Consider the following 20,306-nt stretch of genomic DNA (forward strand, 5'->3'; position numbering starts at 1 on the left):
GAGCCGAAGCACCAGGAAATTCCATATTTGGGTAGAAGATTGGCAACATACTATCCAGGGGTTCCACGGAAGTGGGAATAAGTTGAATACGTTCACTAGAAACTGCCCCTCAATTAGAATGGAAAAGGCTTGGGCCCTGATGAGCAGCACAGAAGGCTGGAGCCAAGGGTGAGAGGTGAAAATTAAGAACTCTACCCTCAAATGTGCGCAGGGTGATAAACTTGAACCTCCAGCAGGCCCCACGAGGCCCTCACAGTGGTGTACCTGGCCAGTCTTGGGAGGGCAGCAGGGGTAAGGACAGGGGACTGGGCAGGCTGGCCAGTGGCGAGCAGGTTAGCCCCAAGGGTGCCAGGAACAACTGTGGGTGACCTTTCCGCATGGGTGGCCCTGCTACCTTGCCCCCTGTGCTGGCCTTTGCTTAGCCTCCACGCCTCCTGACCTTCAGACTAGCACACCTCACGGTGTGTGCTTAAAAGACAAACTTAAGTTTTTTCGTGTTTATATCCACACTTCATTCTTTATTTTATCTACTTGCATTTTATTTGTGGTTCTGAGAATGAACCCCAGGGCCTTCTCCATTCGAGACAAGCATCCTACCCCCAAGCCTGTCCCTAGACCTTGGTTCTGCTTTTAAACTTCGTTCACTTACCAATTCACCTATAAAACAATTACAACGACTCGCTAGAAAGGCGCCAGAAAGGCTGTAATACCAGGCCAGCTCGGGCTTTTGTGTTTAGACTGCCAGGCTAGGTGAAACCTTTGCTAGGTGCTCAGCTAGCCAAGGCCGCCTTGGCAACTCGGGGGGTGGAGCCGAGAGAGGGGTGGGGCTAGTGGGGCGGGGCTAACGGGCAGCTGGCGTCCCCGCAGCTCGGGTCCCCGCCGCCCCGAGCCAGGCAGACTTGCAAGAGGAGTTGGGGAGTGGAGGGACTGCACACCTGCGGCCGCTGGAGCGTGAGCGCGACCCTAACCGTAAGCTCCCGGGACAGCGGCGGCACCCCAGCCTGAGAGTTGCCAGGGCTGCGTGTAGCTCCCGCAGTTAAATGCGCTTCCCGCTATCCCAAGGCTGATCCCCGAGTGCAGTCGGCCTGCCTCCAGGTCCGGCATCCGACGCCCCCTCTCCCCTCCCTGGGCAGTCTGGGTGCGCTTCTGAAGCCAGGGGTGGGTGTTGGGCCTGATCCCTTGGCTCCCTCCCCGACAGGTGCAGGTTTGTCCCCTCGGCTCCCAGCTCGCGGCTTGCCCGGGCACCTGCCCCGACCCTGGTGGCCAGGACTACAGCTAGCGCTGCAGGAACTCTTCATTTTAACTTCTCCACTCTGTACCTCTCGCTGTTTAAACTTTAGCGGCCCAAAGCCAGGGTCGCCCTGCCAGCGCTGGGTGGGTGGGATCGGGCGGGAGGTGGAGGCATCCGGTGCCTACGCGTGCATGTCACCCTAGGACTTTGCTAGCGTTCTGCGGCTGCTGGCCAGGACTGTTGAGTTAGACTTTGGGGTGGGCGTGTGTTTTGCTTGCTTCTCTGCCTCTGAATTCGGCGTGGTCGTTTTTTTTTTTTAAGCCTCAGTGCCCCAGAGGCTAACACTGTTAGTGTGACAGTGGCTTCCTTCCTCAAGTGGAGCCTTTCACTGGCTGTGCCTGGTCTGACGTAGCAGAGGACTAAGGGAAAAAACAAAAAAAAAACAAAAAAACATGGGCGTGTTCAGCAAACAGTTTCCAGTCCCAAATACCCACACGAGGAGGGCCGCGTGATGACTTCCTGTGTCCCTGAAGAAGTGTCTCCAATGGGGCTGTGCTGAGGGAACCAGACTGGCTGTTCAGATACTGCCCTACACCCTGGGGATGGCAGGGAATGTGTTTTCATGGGACATGCTTTTTAGGACAGACAACAAGCAAAATTCAAGGACCAGCACCATAAAATAAACGAGTACATATCTGTAAAATTTAACATTTATTAGAAGATGGTGTGTGCTGTGGAAAATAGAAAGCATTCAAAAGACAAAAAGGAATGTTGAATGGGAAGTGAAGAAGGCCTCACAGAGGCAACATTTTAACGCTCCTGAAGAGTTAGGGAGCCACTCTGTGTCCAGCTGCACTAGAGTGAGGAAAGAACCCCCAAAGGGTCCTGAGGCAGGAGTGTATGCCTTGTGTCGATGGCTTTCGTGTCCTTATTTGCAGTCTGAGAGGAGTGACCAGTGTCAGAGAGAGGGCCCCAAGCTTTCTGCTGCCCCAGATTCCAAGAACACAAGATTTTCCCCTAGACTCTCAACTGCTCAGAAAGTCAGCTGTGGGAACTTGAGCACTATCCATAATCCCCCATGTTGTCCCGTGTGACTGCGCCTGCCTTTTGGTATGCCTCAATCACACTGGCTACCACAGAGATCCTGAGGTGGGAAGTACATGGTGAGCAGAGGGAAGAATTTTTAGTGAAAGTTAGGAAAGTGTGCACCTCCACCAGACCCCTGGGGTGCCCGTTTTCTGCCTAGGGTCCAACTAGTACACAAGTGGTACCCACAAAAAGCCCCTGTTACTATGAGCAACATTTCTCCTCCCATCCACAGAGGTGGTGGCATGCCCAGGCATAGTCCTTACCTACCTGGTGCCTACTCTCCCCCCACCCCGCACCCCCCCACCTCCGGTATTCTGGCCCAGGCTCAATAATGTGAAGGGCAGAAGCTGCCCAAATTCCATTCCTTAACTCTTGTTCTAAGACCAGAAAGCATGGGAACACAGCCTGGTTGTAGAGATGGGAGGCAAAAGAGGTCAAGGACACCTTAGAGACAAGAGGGCTGCTACTCAGTCCCACTGGCCTTCTGGGGCCCCCTGCAGCAGGTGGTCTTCAGGCCACGCCAGTGATGTCCTGGAGTCTCCAGTGGGCTATGCTGATAACACTGGGAAAAGCCCCCCAAGAGGGAGCCAACCTCTGCTAGGAAGCTTCTCCTGCATGGTGGTGCCCAGGGAAGCGGGGGGGGGGGGGGGGGGGGGGGGGGGGGGGGACGGGGACGACACGGACTGGGGCCCCATCCTGTTACATAATCAATTGCACAAACTAGTTCAAAGGCGCGCTTGCCCTGCTCCCAGGATTCATCCTGAGGGAAATCACAGTTCTTGCTTTCTCCCCAGAGGGCAACTGTTTTCCCTCTCAAAGTGGACTGCATGTTCCTTCCCACCATCACAGGCTGGGAGTGGATCTTCACTCCTGGCCCAACGCCTGCCTTTCCTTTGCTGCTAGCCGGTCACCCCCACTTTCCTGTGGAGCCAAGCCACAGCCAAGCCACACCCTGCACACTCTTCCAAGGCCTGGGGAGCTCACTTTAGGGGGAAATGTTGTTCCAGCTGTGTTATTAAAAAGGCTTTACGGGCTGGAGAGATGGCTCAGAGATTAGAAGCACTGGCTGTTCTTCCAGAGGTCCTGAGTTCAAATCCCAGCAACCACATGGTGGCTCACAACCATCTGTAATGAGATCTTGTTCCCTCTTCTGGTCAGCAGGGATACATGCAGACAGAGCACTGTATACATAATAAATAAACCTTTTAAAAAAAAAAGGTTTTACAGAAAATTCTCTAGTTTGACCAACCAACAAGCAAGAAGCCTTGTTGCTGAGTAAGAAGAAGGAGTCTGCTGCCTTTAGCATTTGAGAGGCTGATGAGCGTTGGCACAATGTGGATGTCTCTTTGGCACTGACTGGTTAGATTATCGGGAGCAAACATCCTGTCTGAACTTTAAGTGCTCTTTCAAACTGGGAAGCCGCTTTACTTCTTAGGTTGGAGTATTACATGAGGTGATGATTGGAGAGTATGGCTGTCAGCAGCATCGAGTTCACAGCTCAGCACTGTGGTTGTGCAGCCTGAGGCTCTCCCTGTAAACTCCAGCCAGGAGCAGCCAGGGTCTTGACCTCAGGTGCTCAGGGATTAGTCAGTAGGAAGCAGAGTTGGAGTTTATGAAGAAAAAGATTTTAACATAGACTTAAAGGGGAAAGAGAGACCATGACTGACTTAAGAAAAGGTCACTTGTGTGACTTTCTCTGGAAACAGGTGAACAAGTGTCCGTTCATCTCAGATAGGTACCAGTGACGAACCAAAGAAACAGTTCTGCAGATTCCACAGAACAATTTGATAGGCAATGACTTGATTAGCCTTACAGGAGCGTTGATGAGGGGCTCTTTGCAGAAGCATGGGTGACTTGAAGGTAGTTTGCGTCACTGATACGTCCCATCCCGTCATGAATGACGGCTCCTCAAAAGCTCGTCATAACTGCAGGTAAACTGCAGTCACCTACCTACCCCCTGCATATTCTAGTAGCCCTACCCTAGCCCAGCCTAAGACCACACATAGCTTGGAGAGAGTAGTGGTGGGTGGGTGAAGTCCTTCTAGAACGTATTAAGATCTCCATTACCCTAGGCCTCGCTGTCACTGTCTTCTCCCTCGTCACAAAGGGGCCAGGGTTATCTCTCCTCCTTGGTGGTGATAGGATGGCTGTGCCATGCCTAGAGGAAGATGTCATAGTAAACAGTGGTGCCCATCTCATAGTAAACAGTGGTGTCCATCTCATAGTAAACAGTGGTGCCCATCTGTGTGTGAGTACCTTTTCAAGAGGCAGGTCCTACCTAGTTTCTTTGGTGGCTTTTGAAGTCTCCCTGTTCAAAGGTATGTTTTAGCATATCTATTTTTATCTAAACTTTTATTTAACCACTGAGATTACAAAGTGGTTTATGAGGGTCATTGTACACCTGTTTGTTGGTAAGAAAGGAGTATTGGTTTTTTTTAAAGCAGGTCAAAAAAGGTCGAAGTAATTCTTACTATACGTCACAAGGAAGTGGAGGCGGATTTTGACTGTTAAGCATGGTTCAGTCTTATTTGTGAGGTTTTCTCAAAGGATTAGAGTCCCTCACAGGCAGTTTGAAATTCTTTGCAAGAGACTTAACCAGATCCCGGGGATGAGGGGCCCCTTTATCTCTTCATATTCCTTTATGTTCCCTGTCTTTCTATCATCTCAAAGTACTACCTCGGTGTCACAGTCCGGGTTCTCTCTGAACTCCCTCTAGATTGTGGGTGAACATTCCTGCCATGAACACACCTGGCTGCTTTAGCGTGGCTTCAGTTTGCACTATGTCCTGGGAAGGCCGTGGGATACCACAGCCGCGGGCAGGAGGTCCCAGTGCCTCCATGGGGCATCAGAGAGCCACAGGTGAAGGGCAGCCTGTATACAGAGGACATGGCTGCTCCAGGGTATGGCTGAGCAGACGGTTTTTATTGTAGATGTGAGGGAGAGTACAGCCAGAGGCATCCTGAAGAGTCCAGAGCAGAGAGAGAAAGTCATAAAGTGAGCATGGCCAGCCGACTGGACTTGGCCGTGAGAGGAGAGAAAGAGGGTGAGTGAGAAAGGAAGATAAAGAGAACCAAGAGAGTGGGAGACTGAGTGTGAGACCAAGGGAGGACAAGAGAGAGAGAGAGAGAGAGAGAGAGAGAGAGAGAGAGAGAGAGAGAGAGAGAGAGAGCACAAGAGAGCACAAGAGAGCACAAGAGAGCACATAGCGGAAATAGTAGGGTTGTAAAGACCGTGAGTAGCTGTGGGGAGGGAAGCCCACGAGCTGGAGACATTAAGTGTAGGAGAGGGGTGAGAAGAGCCAGGATGCCAGCATGGACTCTGAAATATTTAACAGGGACTGGTGACACTGTGCGAGCCTAGCAACCAGAGTGGGCTCTGGTATGCTAATGGGCATCACCGAGAGCGTTCATCCCTTCTTCCAGTGATAAGGAAAGGGCTCCTTCGGTAGAGGGGAACAGGCTTCCCAAGTTCCTGAGGGATGCTGGCCTTTGTCTAACCCCCAGAATTTGGACCTCAGACAGCTAATGGCGTGTCTTCTGGCCACCCTGCCTAGAGCTTGGCTCTCCTGCAGAAGGGGTGACCATGACTGTTTTGAAGGCTGGTTTTTAGGTTGTACCAGAAGTAAGTTAGCTCCAGAACAAGCCCGAACCCCTTCCTGGCAGACAGGGCTGTCTTCTGAAGCAGAAGTCCCATGCTACCATCCCATGCTGAAGCCTGGTGAGAGATTTAGAAATATACTTATACCCCTCCCTGACCTATCAGCTGGGCTACCAGACGGCCATCTCATTTGGGTTTTGTCTTGATTTTTTTTTTCCTTTATTTAAGTGGACTTACATCAAAAGAATAGGCTTAGGGACAAAGAGCTCTACCGGGCCCCAAATAAGCCGATCCTTTCCTCTTTGGAAAATGGGAGGCTCTTTACGATTCACATTTTTTTATAGCCAAGACTTGAAATTAAAAGTCCTCTCTGGAACAGAGAGCAGCGGCAGCCTGGGCTACCTTGGCCCTGGGAAAAGACAAGTAAGTTAGTCTCGCTGTTAGGTCCAAAGGAAGCTCCATTTCCCCAAATTCTGGGGGTTAGACAAACGCCGACATTCCTCGGGAACTTAGGAAACCTGTTCCCCTCTACCAAAGGAGCCCTTTCCTTATCACTGGCAGAAGGGACAGGTGGCTGTCTGTGGTGCCTATTAGCGTACCAAAGCCCACTCTGGTCTCCAGGCTCCTCAGTATCACAGTACCCAGCTCCTCTCACCTCCTCCACTACCATAATGTCTGCAGCTCATGGGTTTCCCTCACTCCGGCTGCTCATCCTCCTTATAACCCTGCTATTTTGGCTACGTGTATTCTTGGTCTCTGTCTTCATCTCTCACTCCCTCATCACCACCCCCACACACACACCTCTCTCTCTCTCTCTCTCTCTCTCTCTCTCTCTCTCTCTCTCTCTCTCTCTCCCTCCCTCCCTTCCTCCCTCCTCCTGCTTCTCCCATGGCCAGATCCAGTCTGCTGGCCATGTTCAGCCTACTACTTTCTCTCTCTCCTCGGGACCCTTCCAGATGCCTCTGGCTGTTCTCTCCCTCACATCTACAATAAAAGCCTTCCCCTTCAGCATGCCATGGAGCGGTCATCCGTTGATACACTTACTGGTGAATTTACCTGTTGTACCTTTGCTTCTGGCTTTCTCTAAGTTGTTTCTCCATGACACTATATGGAGAAACTTAGAGACGCCTCCCATGTCTAAGTTGTAAACAAATCCACTTTCCTTGCATGGTTTGTTTCTTAGATCTTTTTAAAATATAAGGAAGTCAGACCCCGGGTTTCTGGACCTAAGTGCCTGGGAATGGCAGGGCAGTTTAGGGGAGCTGGCCTCCCCTGCCCACTTAGAATGGTATGCTTCCCCTCTTGCAGCTTGCCTGTCTCTGGCAGACCGGCTGCCCAACCAGCTTGTCCCTCAGAATCACCCAGAGAGCAGTGCTGGGAGGCTGGCCGGGCCTCAGGGGCTCTGCAGGAAGTTCATGCTGCACCCAAGCAGGCAGGAAAGTGGACTGGATTGCTCAGAAGGCCCAGACTCCAGGCAGTTCTGTTGCCTGCTAGTGAGGAAGCTTCCAGACCATGAGGTTACACTCACTGAGGAAAACCTGGGTGGAATGGGGTGGGGTGGGGTGGGGTGGGAAGGTAATGGCATGCTGCTGGATGGTCCACTCCTGCTACCCCAACATGGGCATCTGCCATGCTAGCTCAACAGCAGGCGTGAGTTAAACCTCCTCCTTAAAGCAGGTGAGATGTGTTCCCCCAGACATTTAGGCCAGTGGAAAAGGTGACAGCTCCTATTTTAGTTGGCAGAGCCGGAGCTGGAAGAGAGTTCTGATGGAACTGCCAAGCTTGAGCACACTGAGCTGACAATGCCCTGGTGACAGAACTGTAAAGACTGTGTGGCTGCATCGGGGGGAAGTCAGTGAAAAAGCTGCAGCTTAGTGACAGATGTGTGTCTACGTGAGTGAGGTCCTGGGATCCACCCCAGCACTGGAAAACGGTGGTGTTGTTGTTGTTGTTGTTGTTGTTGTTGTTGTTGTTGTTGTTTTGGTTTTCTCTGTGTAACTCTGGATATCCTGGAACACTCTCTCTGTAGTCCAGGCTGGCTTTGAACTCAGAGATCCGCCTGCCAAAAAAAAAAAAAAAAAAAAATTTAATGGAGTATGTTTGTTTGAGAATGCATAAAATGGAGTCAAGGTCATAGTTAATGAGATCTCAGAAACATCTGCAATGGAACCTTTGCCTAAGGCTAAATAAAATAATAATTCCTAACTAATTAACTGGCTAATTTTTCCAGCCTCCTTAGGTTTAAAGCTTATACACACAGGGTTGAACCAATAAGCGTACGTGGCTTTTCCACATTGGAAGTATCCACATCCTCTCTAAAGGCATGCAGGGCCTGTCCACCCACACGTGTGCTCCCAGCCCTCCCTAGCCAGCTCCTCTGTGGCGGTAGTCAGACTGAGGCCTGGACAAGGGTGGTCCCTGTCCTCGGGTACAGGGGCAGCACTGGGGGCCTGGCCTCCAGCGGGGCTGGCCCTGGGCCCTGGTGTACTTCAGCAGAGCACTTCCAGATCGTGAATTTCCTGACCGTCTCGGCTCTTCCCTTCTTCCTCTCTTCTGTGTTGCCTTCAGAAACACTCTAACCTCTCTTGCTGGCTGACTCCGATTGCTTTCCTGAGCTCAGCTCCAAGGCTGCGCTCTGAGAGAAACAAGACAGTAGGCCCAATATGGAGTGCGCACCACTGCCGAACCACCAAAGCACAGACAGTGGCCCTGAGGGAGAAGAGAATGGCCGTTAGCCATCTGTATGGTCTGAGGTGGCCTCTGCTTGTCAATCATTGCACCCCTCCCTTGTGTGGCAGGCTGACTGGAATGCAGGAGAGACCATGTGCTCCACGTTGTCTCCCCAGGAAGGGAGATGGGGTTGCAGGGCTGGTCAGGCCTAGGGCCAAGAGGAGGTCACACCCCACTCGCCCTCTGGCCTGACATCTGAGGGTAGCAGGCAGATGCATGATTTTCCCATAACTCCTCAGCCTCCACAATTCCCAAGCCAAGGTGTGGATACCCCCAGGAGGAGCTTCCAGGAGTCCAAGTCACCACCAGGGAATCTCGCACAGCCTCTCCGAGGGAGCACTCCTCACGCCCAGGCAGACCCAGGGCCTGCTGCCAACATTGGCAAGGCTTGGCACTTTGTTAGCCTTTGTTCTGGAAAATCTCCAAGTACCCAGACCTGTAATTTACCTGGCAAAGACCAGATCTGCTGAGTCACTATTAGCTGGTACTTGAGGGTGATTTTAGGGAGCGTGTCTGGGTGGGCACTTGCTGGGTTAAAGAGGTCAGATTTCCCTCCAGGGACAGTTGGCTGGCCCAAACTCTGAGACTTGCAGTGAGTACCCTTTGACACCAAAACTACCCTCTAGTCTTTCTCCACGCTTTGAATAATCCTCAATCCTTCAGCCCTCCAGACCAGACTGAGAAATAAGCTGTATGCTACTGCTTAAGGAGAATTTAAAATCCTTTTCATTCAAAACTTCTATTGTCCACATTATCCCGAGGACTTTACATTTCATTCAGTCAGTGTTGAGTAATCACCCAGTAAGTGCCAGGGTCTGAGAGTTCAGAAGGGAACCGAAGAAGCTTGCTCACAGCGAGAGGCACACGCCACGGTATCAGGGCTAATCACACACAGAGGTGAAGGAGGTGGCGGTAAGCAGCCCCACCCCCCAGAGCTGCAGCCCCCCCCCCCCCCCCCCCCCCCCGAGCCCTGGAACAGCAGAGACTGATGAGCACAAGAACTAAACAGAGATGGCTGGAGTGTGTGGCTCCAGTGCAGGCGACAGGGGGCGGGGGGCCATCCGACCACACAGGCCTTGAAGGTCCCATTAAGCAGTTTGGCTTTGTCTTGGAGCCATGGGAAGTTCCTTGATGCTGTGTGTGTGTGTGTGTGTGTGTGTGTGTGTGTGTGTGTGTGACAGAGACAGAGACAGACACACAGAGACAGAGAGAATGAGTGAGTTGCATAAGAGACATTTGGTAGACAGAGATGGGGGGTCAGTTGGGGGGCTTGCAGCCATCCTGGGGTAGCCTGCAGATGCCTGGGCTGGGTGTGATGGCAGAGACAGACTTGACAGTTATGCTTTGAGAGGAAAGTTGTGGCACTTAGAGATACGTCAGTGGAATAAGGAAGACTGGCCAGGGAATCTGTGTGTTGGAACCTGACAGTGGCCGGTGGGTAGTGGCCTGGAAGTGGAAACCCCAGAAGAAGACAAAGCTCGGGGCACGGGGTGACAGTTCAGTGCCACATGTGTTGGAGACTGGGGGACACCGGAGAAGGCGAGCTGCTGGGCAGGTATAACGGTACGAGACTCACAGGAAGTCTCGTTCATCTACAGAGGTAGCAGTGGGGTCACGTGCCTGTCATGATGCCCTCCTTTACACCAGTTCCCCCGCGGCCTCTTCCCCGTCCCCCTGGCCCACCTCTACCCTATCTCCACCTTGCCAACTTTGTCTACCTGGGTTTACATTTGCACCGGGCTGCTGGCCTCCAGATTGGTGCACATAGGTTTCCAAATAGAAGGAAGCTGCACAGCAGTGCCCCAGTCACTCGTCACACCTGCTTGAGTGTGTTGTACAAGACTCTGGTGCTAGGAAGTCACCTGATACCTGACACTGTTGAAATAGATTCTCAGATAGAGCTTCTCATGGTTTAGAAATGGCAAATTAAAATTTACATTTACTAGAGAGCATGTGCGTTTGTTTAAAAAAATTATTTGAATGGCACAAACGCTAACAAGTACAGTGTTTAATCTGTGGCACTGAGGGTGGGATGCACCATATATGCTGGATAAGCACTCTGCCACCAAGGTGAGGTACATACCAGCACCTGACATTAAACTATGTATAACCTTAATTATTCTTATGAGGACTTGATTGATAGCTCACCAAATTTCCAATAAATGACCACTCCTCCAGTTACTATGCTGTCGTTTTTTAATTTTAGGCACCTAGGTGTTTTGCCTGCATGTATGTCTGTAAGCCTCGTGTGTGCGATTCGGGCAGATGCCAGGTCCCCTGGAACTAGAGTTACAGGTGGATCTGAGTGCTGGGAACGGAGTCCCAATCATCTGAAAGAACAGCTGACGCTCTTAAAGGCTGAGCCATCGCCCCAGCCCCCCCCCCCCGTTACAATGTTGTAACATATGTATCCAGCTCTCGTTATTTTGTTATTTTTTTTAAACACATCTTCTGCCAGTAGGTAGTGGGGCATGCCTTTAATCCCAGCAGCTAGAGGCAGCTGGATCTCTGTGAGTACAAGGCCAGCCTAGTCTACAAAGCCAGTTCCAGGACAGCCAGGGCTGTTTCACAGAGAAACCCTTTCTCAAAAAACCAAAACCAAAACCAAACAAACCAAAAAACACATCTTCTAGACAAATGATCATTTCCTTGGGAAGAATACTGTGACTCCAAGAGAGAAAAAAAATATGGTTTCCTTTGACTTTTGTAGCACTGGCCACCAAACACATCTCCTCCCATGTGCCAGGGACTTCTGCACAGACAGAGCCACACCCACACCTGCTTTCTTTTCCAAGGGCTTCCTCTCCACCTCTAGTTCTCGGGGCACTGTGCTTTTCTCGTTGGAATATTGGGTAACAAGACAAATAAAAAGCCTGCTGGAAAGATGAAACCTTTGTGCAGGATGAATTAACCTCCAGTTTCAGGGGCCAGCATGAAGGAAAGGAATCTGGGAATTGCTTTTTGTTTTGTTTTGTTTTGTTGCCTAGTCTTTCTCGAGATCCCTGAAACCCTGGTGTTTTGAAGAGGTTAGAATGTTCTCTACCACAACAGAAAGGGGCTACGCGGAAGACATCATTGCAGCTGTTCACCACGACGTAGAGGCGTAACAGAACCTGGATCATGGTTATCAGTGTTCTGAGGTCCCAGGGTTGTTATGAAAGCTTCAAACTGTAAATGTGTACTGGAGAGCAAACCACGGAGAGGATGTGCGGCATTCACTGTGACAGAAATGCACTCTTTGACCATAAATTGTAATCCTCACAAACACGGAGCTAGGCACTTCCCTTCTCTACTTCTTACCTTAAATAAGTGTTGGGAAATTTTTGTTTGTTTATTTGATTTTTAAAAAGGCCCACGAATAGTGAGTGCATTTGCCTGTCCTGTTATTAGCAAACGCATCAAACCCGACCTGCAGAAGGGCAATGCAAGCAGCTGCTTGAGGCTAATCCGAGATTCCAGTATTCGTGTGCCTTTGTTATCTGCTATTAAGTAACAAACAGCAGTTGTCAGGGGTGAACTGAGACATTGTAGCCAGTCCTGCTTTGTAGTCTGAGGCCCAGTGACTCCAAGGCACTTGAGCAAAGTATACCACTGTTTTATATAATTGTCTTCGTTAGGGTTTCTGTTACTGTGAAGAGACACCAAGACCACTGCAACTCTTATCAAGGAAAACATTGGGACCGGCTTACAGTCAGAGGTTTAGTCCCTCATGGTCACGGCAGGAAGCATGGTAGCATGCAGGCAGACATGGTGCTGGAGAAGGAGCTGAGGGTTCTGCATCCTGAGCCATAGGCAGCAGAAGCCCTCTGTGTCACATGGGGGGGGGGGCGGTAGCTTGAACAAAGGAGACCTCAAGGCCCACCCCCACGGTGACACATCTCCTCCAACAGGGCCACACTCACTCCAACAAAGCCACACCTCCTAATAGTGCCACTCGCTATGGGGGCCATTTTCTTTCAAACTACCTCAATAATGGATAGTACTAAAATTCTTGTTACCTGGATTAGAATGTAAGAGACAGAGCCTTTAAATTACTCTTTAGATCTGTTGATTTGCACACACACACACACACACACACACACACACACACACACCCCACTCTATTCTTGAGCTTTTTGAAGGACAATACTTTCCAAGACACCCCACTACATGAAAGCCTTAAGTCAAAGGCAATTCTGAAACCTGTAATGTACCTCTCATTCCCAGACACCCTTGCTCATGATAAAGCAGGGCTTATAATTAAGCCCAATGAGAGGTTGACAAGGACTAATAATTCAATGGCACGTTGACAACACTGTACTGTGGAACATTCCAACACCACTACAGCCAAGCTTTGGGACCATTATTAAGTGAAATAGGCCTACTTGAATCATCTCTGTGATAACTGTGGGTGCTCCTGTATAACTAATGGACACCTAGTGTATACATCATGGATACATTGAACAAAAGAACAATTTACAACATGGATGGGCTAGAACAGAACAGTGGAAGATGTCACCACTTACAATCACAGCTTTTGGGTTTTGTTGTTTGTTTGGGGTCTTTGGGGGAGGGAGGGAACGTGTAGAGGTAAGAGAACAGTTTTTCAGAGTCAGTTCTTTCCATCAAGATAAAACATAGACCATCAGGTTTAGCACCAAATGCCTTGACTCATGGAGCCATCTTGCCAGCCCAGCACACAGTTCTAAACTAAGAATTATTTCTAAAATTCCTGTCTACATCTTCAGGCTCAGTCACCCATGGGTAAACAAAGCCCTGTTGAGGGCCGATGACCAAGGCGAGACTGGGCTGAGTCATCCTAATGCCCTTCCGCCTGGAGTCTGTTGGTTTAGATGGAGCTCCAGAGCTGGGCCTCAGGTCACTGTCACTGTGGTTCTGTTTGCTGTCTGAAGTCCAGAGTCATATCTGCACACACAGGGATCAGCTGAGTCACTGGGGCTGTGCAAGTATAAAAAGGCCAGGTGGGTAGGAACTCACATTCAGCCACTCTCACCTGTCCCACAGCTGTGACCACAGAGGAGTCAAGGTGCCTGCACTGAGCCCTGGTAAACAGCAGAGGACACTGGGATAATTCTGCCCAGAAAAGGAAAAGGCAGGCACTTTTGTCCCCAAAAAAAGCAAGAGAGTCTTCAGCCTTTCACTGCGGCAGTCAGGAGGTAGGGGGGCTGATTGTCAAGTTCTCTGGGCAGGACAGTCCTCTTTCCTGCTGACTCTTCCGGCTCTCCTGAATACATCATACAAAATTGGTCTTCTCTCACTGGTTCTGGGGCAACAGTATTCCGTCTTCTCAAAGAAGAGGACTTTCTGGTAGAGACAGAGCGTCTCTGGAAATGAAAGGGGGGAAAAGGCCATGCAAAGTCTCTGTCTGATTTCAGAGGGACCCCACTTCCGGCATCTCTAACCTGTTTTAATGTAAGTGGTTCTCACCACCTGACCAATCAGGGATCTGAGGACAAGGGCTGAAGGAGCCTCAGCTTGAGAGACATGAGCCTTGGTCTGGAGATGGAACAGTGGAATGCACACCGAGAGAGAGAGAGAGAGAGAGAGAGAGAGAGAGAGAGAGAGAGAGAGAGAGAGAGAGAGGAGAGAGAGATTGAGATACAAGCACACACACACACACACACACACACACACACACACACACACACAGCATCCTCTCACTAGGATGGGTAAAGCTTGCTCTCTGGCACCCAGACTCTCAGGAAACATTCTCACAGAGACTTTGAGTCACACAGACCTTTACAGGCCAAAGAGGGAGATGGGTGGAAGCTGGGGTCTCTGTCCACAGTGCGTGGCTTCCATGGATGGCTGTGCTGGGGTCTCAGCATCCCAGTGACTTTGGCTGGTGGAGGCTCGGTTGCCTCTCTTGGTGGAGGCTAGGTTGCCTCTCTTGAGATCTCTGGCAGTATCTGATGTGGGGTGATGAGATCTCTGGTCAGGGAGGGGCAGCCATGGAGGAGTCTATATCCATGTGGTACTAGTTCCTGGTGTGAAAGAAGAAGCAGCGGTATCTTAGAGACTGGAGGTGGGGCTGGGGAGATCAGTGGGGTCGCCGCCAGACAGAAACAGTTTCCATATGAGATCCCTTCTCTGTGGAAGCCCCATGGCTGGCCCTCTGTGTGGCCTGATATCTCTGGAAATGGCACCTGGTGGCCCAGTTCTCAACTTAAGGGGGCAGCTTTCAGCAGGAATAAACCTGGGGCCTCAGCAAACACGGATGGAGATCTAACCGTCTGAAATTAGCAGATGGAGTGTGCATGGGTGTTTTTCTGAAGGGCTTCCCCTGCCTTGGGACTCCACTCCTATTCCGTTGCCCCAGACCGGTCCTGACTATAGTGTGTCCAGCGAAACCTCCTCTGCCCTTGCCCCAAGAATAGGTTCATGTTCGTGCCAAGCTGGGCACTGCCCTAGGAAGGTGGAAGCTGAGAAGCCAAGCCACAATGCTGGGCTGGGATCTTTCTGTATTGGTTTGCAGATACCAAGTTCTTTTTTTCTTCCTTCCGAGAGAAAAGACAAAAGACTTGGACTCATGGGTGTGCAAGTACAGCTTGGATTTTCTGAAATGTCATAGTGCATGCCCACAGAAACCGGAGACGTGGTTACCGAGGGCCCAGGACGGCTTGGGGACTAGGGAACTGACAGGCTCAGGGTGTAAGGTTTCTCTTTGTTGGGATGACAGTATCCTAACGTCAGCTGTGCAGATGCCTGCACATGTCCACAAGTACACTTGCCAGTGTGCCTAACAAGGAGAGGGGCTTCATAACGAGGTGGGAGACATTGACTAAACTGTTGTCCTTGCAGAAGAACTTCTGTGTGGGGCTGTGACAGCCACCGTGCAAGCTTAGGGTATGACAGTCCTTTCCCACAGCTACCATCAGTCATGAGGAAGAGTTCTTTTCTCATAAGCTTTTTTTTTTTAAATGGGGATGACACAAGAAGCCCCATTCTCACTCTGGTGACATTCACTTCTCTCACAGGACAAACATGAGTATGGCCGGTGGTGGGTCACACATTAGTTATGTACTGGTTGTTGTGAGAAAATACCTGAGAAGAAGCAACTTGCGGGAGGAAGAATTGGTTTGGGCTGTGCTTAAGGTAGGGTCAATCACGGCAGGACGGACATGCTGGCAGAAGCGGGTCCCTGGTCACATTGTGTCACCGTCAGGGAGCAGAGAGAGATGAGTGCGGCTGTCAGCTCACTTTCTCCCTTCATTCAGCCTGGGGCTCTAGCATGTGGAATGGCCCCAACCAAACTCAGGGCGAGTCTTCCCACCTCAGTAGTTCACGTCTTCTGGAAACACTCTCACAGGCACACCCGGAGGCTTCTTGTCTCCCAGTGTTGAGACAAGCCAACAGCCAAGATTAACACCGTACTCGGGATGCACCGGGGGAGAGCCTTTTGGGAACTGGAGTCTCTGGAGAGCCAGGCGCCAGGTTCTGGCCAGGTTGCTCCTCTACTGATGTCCCCTCTTCGTCACCCAGGTGTCATGTGGCTGGAACTTCTCCTGGCTTCGGTGCTGGGCCTTGTCATCTACTGGTTTGTCTCCCGAGACAAGGAAGAAACCTTACCACTTGAAGATGGCTGGTGGGGCCCAGGGTCGAAGCCCTCAGCCAGAGAAGATGAGAGCATCCGGCCTTTCAAGGTGGAGACATCAGATGAGGAGATCAAGGTGAGACGCCCTTTCCCAGCCTGGGTAGAAACCAAAGGGGCAGACTGGCTGTGGGTTCCTTGAACCTGAACAGGAACGTGGTTGAAGATGGAGCTTTGGAAATGGACTGTCTTGAGGTTTTATCTGTCCACTCTTCCCCCTGAGGGCAGGTGCATTTTGCTTCTAAAAGGTATTTCCTACTTACTAACCCCATCTCTCTAGCTACTTTTCCTCCTCAACACAAGGCCCAGAAGGGCTGCTGACGGAACCATTGTGTGCAGCAGAGACCAAAGAAAGCTTCTGTCCCCCGCCCCTCCTGCCCACTTGCGGCAGGTACAGAGTTTAAGGGAGAAAGTGAACAGACGCCCAAGGCAGATGTGGAAGTCACAACTACAGAGGGATGTAGTAATCAGGAAATACAGTAGCACGGAGACCACAGGGTCGGCCTTGGGCAGGCCCCCACTGTGTGGACCACTCCTGGGCCCATCATAGCCTTACACCAAGCCTGACCATTGTCATTTGCTGTTCCAGCCCTCAGAGGTGGGCCCTGAAGCTGAGAATGGTACAGCAGTGTGTTGTAGAATAGTATTTTAAGGTGTGTTACTTTTGTTTATGTTGCATTTGTTTAACTCTGTGAAGCTGTGTTACTGTGCCTGTCTAAAACACTTGATGGTTTAATAAAAAGCTGAACAGCCAATAGTAAGGCAGGAGAAAGGATAGGTGGGGCTGGCAGGCAGAGAGAGGATAACTAGAAGGAGAAATCTGGAGGAGAAAAAGATCAAGGAACAAGAAAGAAGGAGGAGAAGAACATCAGGGGCCAGCCACCCAGCTACACAGCCAGCCATGGAGTAAGAGTGAAAGTAAGACTATAGAAGTGAGAAAAAGAAAAAGCCCAGAGGCAAAAGGTAGATGGGATAATTTAAAGTTAAAAAAATCTGGCCAGGCAGTGGTGGCACACACCTTTAATCCCAGCACTCAGGAGGCAGAGCAAGGTGGATCTTTGTGAGTTTGAGGCCAGCCTGATCTACAGAGCAAGATCCAGGAAAGGTGCAAAGCTACACAGAGAAACCCTGTCTCAAAAAACCAAAAAAAAAAAAAATCTGACAAGAAACAAGCCAAGCTAAGGCCAGATATTTGTAGTTAAGAATAAGCCTCCATGTGTGATTTATTTGGGAGCTGGGTGGTGGGCCCCCCAAAAGAGCAAAAGCAACCAACAACTGCAGTGTGTTCCTGGCCCGTCCACACAGAGTTGGAGTCAGAAAGGAAGGGCCAGTGGGTAGAGGGAAGAGAGAAGGAAGTCTTCTGGAGGAGCCAGACTCAAGTGGGGTCACAGGGGGCAGACCTACCACAGCCCATCCTTTCCTTCACCGTGTGGTCCTTAAGCAGCTACTGTGGCAGGTGCTCTGCGGTGTATTTGGAGAACAGAGACCCTTTCCTCACACAGCCAGCATTTAGCTTCCATCCATGAAAAGGGAGTGCGTCCAAAGATACAGTGACCCACACATCAGTAGAGATTAACATCATTGAGCACTAGCAAAAGGTCACAAAAGTTCCCAGGAGGAAGGAATTGAGACCAGGAACTGGACTGAAGCCAAGAGCAAGTGGCTGAGGTTCCTGTGTGGGACGCACTGGGCCCTTGCTGCTGAGGGTGGAAGCTGAGCTCTGAGGATCATCCTGAATTGAGTCAAGACTTGGAAGGAGTCTAAGGTTTCCAAACCTGTTTGGGGGAGGCCAAGTGACATAAAAACCTCTGGGAATAATGACACCTGAGCCACTCCATGAGGCAACAGGCATGTCCCTCAGCTGGAATGTTGAACTTTTAACTGGATCCACTCTATTTGGACCCTGTATCCTGGGCAGTCCTTTTTATCTGAGTTAGGATCATTCATTGCTGTACAGCAAGGGCTGGCACACCATGGCTCAAGGCTAAGTGTAGCCTACCACTTGTATTTTAATTGCCCAGTGAATAAACTTTTGCATCCTTAAAGGGGTATGGAAAAAAAACAAAAGAAAAAAATAATAATTTAAGTCATGCAATGATTGTATGGCATTTGAGTTTTAGTCCTGTGTGTAAGTTTAACTGGAGCATGGCCTCACTGCTCATGCAGGGATCATGTGTGGCCACAACCTCACTGTGGGGTTGTGGCAGGGGTCATCTGTGGCAGCTCCTCCACTTCAGGGAATGAGTAGAGAGCTTGCATCTTGCCTAAAAACTTGCTATGTGACTCTTTACAAAGCTTTCCAGTTCCAAACCTATAGATGGCTTGGGGTATTAAGAGTATTCTTCGCACACCTGAGAAATGAAAAGATGGCTGGGATGGAGCTACAAGGGAGAACACATCATGTGTGGTCTGTGCAAAGCCTTCCGTCCTCTCCCTGAACCTCCCATTCCACCAAAACAAAGAGATGAAAGGATTCTGAAGTCCACAGGGAAGAACCATCAGCCTCTCAGGGGTCCACTGACGCACATGGGCCCTGTGTGGCCCCTCCGTGGTGTCCATCTATGGCTGCAGGGTTCACGCTGAGTTGTGGACACAAGCTCTCCCCTGCCTCTGCCCACCCACCCTGGCTTCTTCCCTGCAGGACTTACACCAGAGGATTGACAGGTTCCGGGCATCCCCACCTTTGGAGGGCAGCCGCTTCCACTATGGCTTCAACTCCAGCTACCTGAAGAAAGTGGTGTCCTTCTGGAGAAACGAGTTTGACTGGAGGAAGCAGGTGGAGATCCTCAACCAGTACCCTCACTTCAAGACCAAGATTGAAGGTGAGTTTCCAGAACACCAGCCTAGGAAAGGGGGTGTGTGAGTCACGGGAGCAGCCTTCCTTCGAGAAATGAGTGGTCCCAAGTCAATCATGTGGTAGCACCCCAGAATCTAGTGGAAGGTCACTGAGATGTTGTGGTTCACCATCTTGCCAAGATGTACAAACAATGCCAAGTCAACAAACCTTATCAGTGTGTACAACCAGACATGAGGGCAGAACACTGACTTTGCAATCAGAGACCTGCAAAGTCCAGTTAGCAATATAGAGATCCTTGAGCAGCATAAGCCTGAGCATGGCCTGAATCTGCTCAGTTCCTGCTGGAGTTTTGGGCTAGGCAAACTATGGGGTGCTCAATGGTCAATCCTATGATAAACTGTCCTGTCCAACTATAGTCCTCAACCTCATGACCAAGTTCTCCCACACACTGTCACTCAGACTAACCATGAAGACACAAAGTTACTCTATTTTCAGGAAGGGTGACCCCAGGATCATTTTGTCTGAATTAATAGATCCTTAATAGAAAACAAAATTTTGACAACAGTCGGTTAAGCAGGGAATCTTTAGTAAAATTAAACCATGCTGTTAATTTTTTAACCCATTTATTTTTATTGTGGTAAAATGCATATAACATAACATTCTCTGGTCTTGGTGATCTTTAAGTACACAGTTCAGTGGCTCAGTGGCAAGAAGTGTGTTGTTCCATGGCATGAAGATGATTCATTGTTAGGCAGGATGTTTCCAGAAGTTTTCCACCATCCCGCACTGAAACTCTGCCCTGTCACACCCCAGCCCACACTTCTTGCCCTACCGCAGCTCTTGGCAGCCCACCTTCCTATCTCTGTGAATTCATGTACTCTAGATTACTAACATAATTGAATCACGCAAGTGGTTTTCTCCATTTGTGCCTGGCTTCTTATTCTGTCTTCATCTCCTGTGCAGCTGTCAGAATTTTGTTGTTTTTTTGACTCAAGCATGCTAGGTGAGAACTCTACTGCTCTTCCCTATATCCCGCCCTCTTCTTACCTTTCAAGGCTACAAATTCCATAGTATGAATGAGACATTTTCTTTATCCACTCATTCACCCAAGGACACCTTTGCTGTTGTGAATAACACCAAACACAGGTGTATACTCACCCCTGAAGACCCTGCTTATGGCCAGGCCAGGCACAATGCTGCATGTCTATAATCCCAGTGCTTTAGAGGTGGGGACAGGAGGATCAAGGGTTCAAGGTCAAAGTAGGCTATCT

The 20,306-nt window shown here is 50.2% G+C and overlaps 1 protein-coding gene across 2 annotated transcripts in view; it reads left to right on the forward strand.

Annotated features, from left to right (window-relative positions):
• The first annotated feature begins 844 nt into the window (after nucleotides 1–844).
• Nucleotides 845–20,306, forward strand: part of LOC131925213 (epoxide hydrolase 1) — a 30,132-nt gene continuing 10,670 nt past the window's right edge. Inside the window, exons 1-3 of one of the 2 annotated variants that reach the window (XM_059280504.1) lie at nucleotides 845–969; nucleotides 16,130–16,317; nucleotides 18,880–19,060. In XM_059280504.1, the coding sequence (XP_059136487.1) occupies nucleotides 16,135–16,317; nucleotides 18,880–19,060 (364 nt within the window). In that variant the 5' untranslated portion in view covers nucleotides 845–969; nucleotides 16,130–16,134. Of the gene's footprint in view, nucleotides 970–4,548; nucleotides 4,639–16,129; nucleotides 16,318–18,879; nucleotides 19,061–20,306 lie in introns of those variants that run through there. The other variant, XM_059280503.1, reaches the window with a different exon arrangement.

This window comes from Peromyscus eremicus, chromosome 15, assembly GCF_949786415.1.
Source record: "Peromyscus eremicus chromosome 15, PerEre_H2_v1, whole genome shotgun sequence".
Classification (NCBI taxonomy): Eukaryota; Metazoa; Chordata; class Mammalia; order Rodentia; family Cricetidae; genus Peromyscus; species Peromyscus eremicus.